The sequence below is a fragment of the Acyrthosiphon pisum genome, chromosome A2 (genome assembly GCF_005508785.2).
Source record: "Acyrthosiphon pisum isolate AL4f chromosome A2, pea_aphid_22Mar2018_4r6ur, whole genome shotgun sequence".
Taxonomy (NCBI): Eukaryota; Metazoa; Arthropoda; class Insecta; order Hemiptera; family Aphididae; genus Acyrthosiphon; species Acyrthosiphon pisum.
The window spans coordinates 26,714,188-26,720,499 of NC_042495.1; the positions used below are offsets into that span (position 1 = coordinate 26,714,188).

Consider the following 6,312-nt stretch of genomic DNA (forward strand, 5'->3'; position numbering starts at 1 on the left):
AAAATGGAAAATAAAAATGTCCGTAAAGAGCTCAAAATACATCAAAATATTTTGTAAATGTTATGGTGTATAGAAGATGCTAAGATAAACATTCAGTCAAAATTTCATGTATCTACGGTAATTTTTTTTAAAGTTACACCAAAAACCAAATTCAATTTTGTGAAAAATCGATTTTGCGTAAAAATTCCCGTTTTTCCTTAATTTTTCTTTTGTTTTTCCCGGCGCTTTTGAAAACCACTGTGAAATTTAAATTTTGACCTCCCCAATGCACCAACGATATTCACTTTCTGATCGAACAAGATACTGAAGTTGAAAATCGTAGCATTATTTCGACTACTTATCGTGTACACAGACACAAAAAAAATAAAAAAATAAAAAAATAAATAAAAAAATAAAAAAATAAATAAAAAAATAAAAAAATAAAAAAACACACATCATTGTAAAATCAATACATTCATCGTTCCACTCAGAATCTAAAAATGTTATTACAACCAGGTAATTATTTCCAGTTAATTACAGATACAAAATAGTTTTATGTGTCATTAAAGGAAATTTTATAAACTATAATGTGCGGTCCTACTATCTCCTTATGGTCTAACAAAGGTAGTAGCTAGGTTTTTGTAATTATGGTAGGTACATACGAAGTACTATTCGGTATAGTCGTATAGAACTACAGTGAAACTTCCATTTTATAATTAAAATGAACTTGGACTAAAAATTAAAATTAATCATTTCGATATTTTCGACAATTCGTTGATTATTAACCAGGACTTATTCTATAATATATATATTGGAGGATCTATTTAATATATTTATCAATATCAATTTTTTTACCTACGAGATATCACAATACAAAAGTTTCTACGTATAATATGTACTTACTGAAAGAGTATCATCGAAAGGTATCAAAAGTGTTGTATTGCTTTTTAACTCCGTTATACTTGATGTCTTTTTACTAAAATACCAATTAAATTGAATCGGATGGTTTTTTGTTGTTTCACACGGATAAGCTTTATAAAACTCCAGGTGATATTCTCCCTGTATTGAGTCGAATAAATATAATATACCTATACAAAAATCATTACGAAGAAATCGCAAATATAAATTTGACACATTAGAATTAATAATAGAAAAAACATAAAATGTTTAATAAATCAAGCTGATTATTAATTTACCATTGGCAAATTTGGCCTGAAAAGGTATTCGGATTGAGACGATGAGAGGTATAAAATAAGTCCTAACGTTTTGATTAACATTTTGTCTTTGGTTTGAACAATTATAGAGTGTTTCATACGTTTTCAACAACAAGAATAAATAGGTTACTAATAGACATGCGTTCTAAAATAAACTGATATATTTAAAAATATTGACATCCTTGATCTGTAACACCTATATATTGCTGGAAATAATTATATAAATATATTTTACCGGAAAAATGTGATTCAGTTGTTCCGGTTATTATAAATTTATCTATATATTTAAATAAATGGTACTAACGACACAAAAAGAGTACGTGTGTTACAATTTTCACAAATAAAATAATTGTAAAATGAATAATAAACCAAAATTACCTATATTGTATATCATGGGTTGGCCACCAGACCTAACCTAACCATGGCTCTATTCATAGACTCTTGTTTACTGGGACTTGCTAACTTACTAACTTGTAAAATGTTTAGGTTTATAACAAAAATAGGTTGGTATGACTTATTATTTTCCATTATATTGTAGTGCTACGCGACTATTATCTTTGTAATTCAAGTCTGGTCAAATTAATGATAAGTTGTAACTGAGTTAATTTACGTTAATGGAAAACTTTTAAAAAAGATTTTACTGGATTTTCTTCTAGTAAGACAAGCACTTTGTTGTTATCATTTGTTGTGCAACTGCCGTAACTTGTAGTTATTATTATTTATGAAAACTTATTGTAGACCATGAAAGTAAAATTTAAGTTTACGTAGGAGTTAGTTTTTATCATTAAATTCAAAAATTCAATATTGTTATTATAATATTGTTTTTGTTAGGGCCGGGTACGAACAATAGTAGGCCGTGCCAATTGCTACGTGCACCGTTACACCAACACTCGCCGACTGACATGTGTGTTATGTGTGTATAGGTTTTAGTACTCAACAGGAATTGGACAGGTTCACCGAGCAAAACTTGTTAGCGCTAGTTGTGTAGTGTGTGTACTTGTGTGGGTGTGTGCTTAGAAAACTAATAATAAAATGGTAACACGTTTCAGGTAAACATTAGTTGCTGTACAATACAGAATATCAATAATAATACAAATAGGTATATTAAATCACAGCAACACAATTATATAATTTAGAAATATAATATTACTTAATGTGCGGCCCTTTTGACCGAAATTAAATATAATAATTATACAGCCCTTTTGGCATGATAATAATGAATCCAAAATAGAATATAATAATGAAGTAACTCACAATTCGTGGAGCGCAGTCTGGACAGCTGGTCCTAGTTTTATAATAAAAAAATGGTTCACCCACACAAAATAGAAACATATAGCAATAATAATAATACGCGACACACACTATGTCGGAACAATAATAAAGGCGGCGATTAGCGCCGAACGCACTAATACAATAATACGCCCGCGACGATCAGCGCACGCGGCTAATAAAACAATAATATAAGTTAAGCGCACAGTGCACAGACTAAAAAATATGATATAATTTACGTGGCGATTAGCGCCAATATAAAACAATATAAATACTTGGCAATTCGTGCCGACAAATAAAAAGTATAAATTATTTCCAAAAAAACGGCGATTTGCGTACGTATTTGTGTGTGTTTCGATAACACTCCGAAACTGGACTGACGCATTTTCGGCGGCCGTGCAAAAGTAATAGTTAAACAGCCGGCGCGGCGACATGCGATAACTCGCTTTATAATCTACAAAATATTATATAACAATAATTTAAAAATTAAAAGAGACATTTAATAAAAATAACGAGTGTGTGTGCGTGTGTGAAGCGGTCGGTGGGTGAGTTTATTCACATTGTCGCGGGGGCAACAGTTTCACTATGATTATATCAACGATTTTCATTTATTTTGTATTTTGTGTAATAGATATTTAAACTATGTTTTTTTTTTTGGATCAAGTGTTACAAGTTGAATACAATCCATTAACTACACATAGATGGAATATGACAAACTTGGTATAACTTTGATACTTTAGAGTTAAATCATACACTTACGTTCAAACAGCACGGTGTCCGTGAACTACCGCATTTTAAATCCGAGCAACGGAAAAGTTAAAATAAATGTTGAACACAATACACCGAATATTAAATAACGAATTGAAAAAAGTTTGAGTCATATAGATTTGGTACATTTAACCGGCAACGAAGTACACGTAATAAGCTAGTTATATTATAATTATCGTTTATTCGTTTCCATGGTGATATACAAAGCATTAGAAATTTAAATTTAAAACTCCGTTTTTAGCGGTTTTCCGTAATTTGTCGATTGTTTTTCCAGTGGCATTTAAAACTTTTGAGAAATTCGAGAAATTACCTGTTTAAAGCAGGAACTGGAACCTTGACGTTTTTTACGGTTCCAGTTCCGGTTCAGTTCCTAGAAAAACTAAAACTACGTTTCTTGATTAGGTTTTATACTTGTGTAAGAAATATTTGTTCCTGTTTGATTCTTTAAAATATATAAGAATCTATATATTAGTATTAGTCTTAGTATTTAGTAGTGTCAATTGGTGTTAATTATTGCAGGTTATGTAATACATATTATAATACCAATTTTCCATCAGATATCTTACCAATTTCATAGGATTAAAAAGAACTTAAATAATTAAAAAAGCGAAAAAATTACTCAGCACCGTTGCATTGATTGCTGTGTATCATTTACCGATTACCACATAATGTATCAGTATTCAGTGTTTTAAATTTTAAAATATACAATTCTTTTTTTTATTACTACATACTATTATTTTCTACACCTAAATTTATTACAATCATATATATAGTATGAATGTATTTTTTATGTGGTAGGACGACCCATAGCCGTCCCAAGGGTGGAGGGGAGCAAATGGGGCAAGTTCCCTAGGGTGGCAAAAGTATTATGAACTTAGGGGGTGTCATAAAAAAAAATAATTAAAAGAAAAATTTGGTGTTTTTATTTTAGATATTAATTTTCTTTTTATATTGTAATATCGAAGATAAGTACATATCAAATTATATATTATATATGCCTTCAAAAATTTATAAATATCAATATCAATATTATCTATGATTGACTGTGACTCATGATTAAATATTAATAAATAATAATATTAGTTTATTACAGATATTTCAAATTTAACACGATGCCTTAAAGTGACCCACTTGTAACCTACAGTACAGCAGAGCGACATCCACTTACCCACCTTTCTATTTCTGGTGTTAGTGTGTCACATACAAATTTTTATTTTTATATTTTATTGTAAATAAATTCAATACATCCACAAATACTATCCTATCTAAAGGGGTAAAAATTCAAAGTCCGACTTTTTTTATGTATCTCAAGAAAGAGGGGCCCATATGCATTTGTTTGCACCTGGGTCTTTGACTCTCTAGTTACGTCACTGCATGTTGGAGCCGAAGTCTCTAAATATAACTGAAAATATTTATAAAAATATATTCAACAAGAAAACTGTGATTAAATAATCCCGGAAACTATAAATTTACATGTTTAAATAAATGGAACAAAAGGTTTAAAAAGTTTATTGTTATTCAATTGAATCATATTATTATGTAACTATTTTTTTACGATACAGTTAACATTTGGAAATGTATCATTTCCGGATATTTTTTGTTATTTTTTTAAATACAATTTTATATAGATTTTCATACACATTTGGAGGTTAGAGTTTATGCATGTTAATCGCACTCAATATATCAATATTCAATTTTAACCAAATCAAGATTTGGCCAACCCTGATATATAAAATGGATATAATTTTTATTTTATTAATTTAACAACGATTCGATTTGTGAATTTATAATTTCCGGGACAACTTAATCACATTTTTCCTGTTAAATTTATATTTATACATAAATATTTATGACAATATTTAGAGGTTACAGATCAAGGATGTCAATCCAGCTAAATATGTCAATATATTTTATAACTCATGTTTGTTATTTGTTCTTACTATTCAAAACTTTTAAAACAACTTAAAATTTTCGAAATCATTGTAAAATTATAATCAAAACATCGGTACTTATTTTATTTTTATCATCGTCTCAATCCAAAATCCTTTCTATGCCCAATTTGCCAATGATTGTTAATTAGTAATAATTAACAATCTGATGAATTCATTAAACATAATAATTGATTTTTATTATTATCATTGATGTGTATAGTTTATATCTGAGATATCTTCGTAATTACATTTGTACATATAATTATTCCTTTTATTACAGCTAGAATATCGTTTGGTGAATTAAAATATATCCTTGTTTATCAATTTTATAATGTCAGTGAGTGTATAAAATATAAAAAAATACAGAATTAAAACACGTTCAAAGTGTAATGTGTGATAAAGTGTAAGTATATCTACCGTATTTACGTGGTATATGGTATATTTTGGGACAACTAGTGTCAAAAATCGTGACACATGTATATGAAACATGGCCCTTGAGCAGTTAAAGAAAGCGCTTTAGGATAGTTATGTACGTCATTTATAGCGAATTTGAGTATTTTCAGGGGGCTAGTTCGTCTAAAATAATTTTCATTATATGTCTCATATGGCCGTATGTTATACATAGTATTTGGCTTAAGTAGTTAAATAGTCAAAAGGACAATTTATGAACCAAAAGGATATTGCCCCTACCCTACTTAGAATGCGAATTAAATCAGTTACTGTTGGGACTGTTAAAAATATTTATTACATAGTTGTACGAAGAATGATAACGAAGGACCAGCCGAGTATGTCTCGACAGAAAAGAACGGTTTATTTTTGATTTTTTTGTTTACCCCTGAATTCCGGGTGGATAGGCAACCCAACACCTACGATCACCTAACGCCTGAGAATTGGTTGGGTCGGCAACCTAATACCTGAATACTTATTTGTCGTATGTTGCCCCCCGAGATGCCGCGCATAGGCAACCTAACATACGGCGACTCGGAACGAGAGATTCGACGGTAGGAAGGAGGCAGGTACAGGTTAGTTATGGGAAGGGGAATGCTATGTGGCCGGTCCGGTCTGGTGCAATGACCACAGAGCATTTACATAGTTGTGAGAGATTCTTAAAACTAACTTAAATACTGACGTGAGGTTGGGGCCGATGTTGA

At 30.1% G+C, this 6,312-nt stretch overlaps 1 protein-coding gene across 1 annotated transcript in view; it reads right to left on the bottom strand.

The window, feature by feature from the left end:
• The window catches only part of LOC107883225, a 4,594-nt gene extending 3,302 nt beyond the window's left edge, over nucleotides 1-1,292 (bottom strand). Inside the window, exon 1 of the mRNA XM_016802854.2 lies at nucleotides 1,176-1,292. Within this exon, the coding sequence (XP_016658343.1) occupies nucleotides 1,176-1,292 (117 nt within the window). The remainder of the gene's footprint in view (nucleotides 1-1,175) is intronic.
• Nucleotides 1,293-6,312: the final 5,020 nt, after the last annotated feature.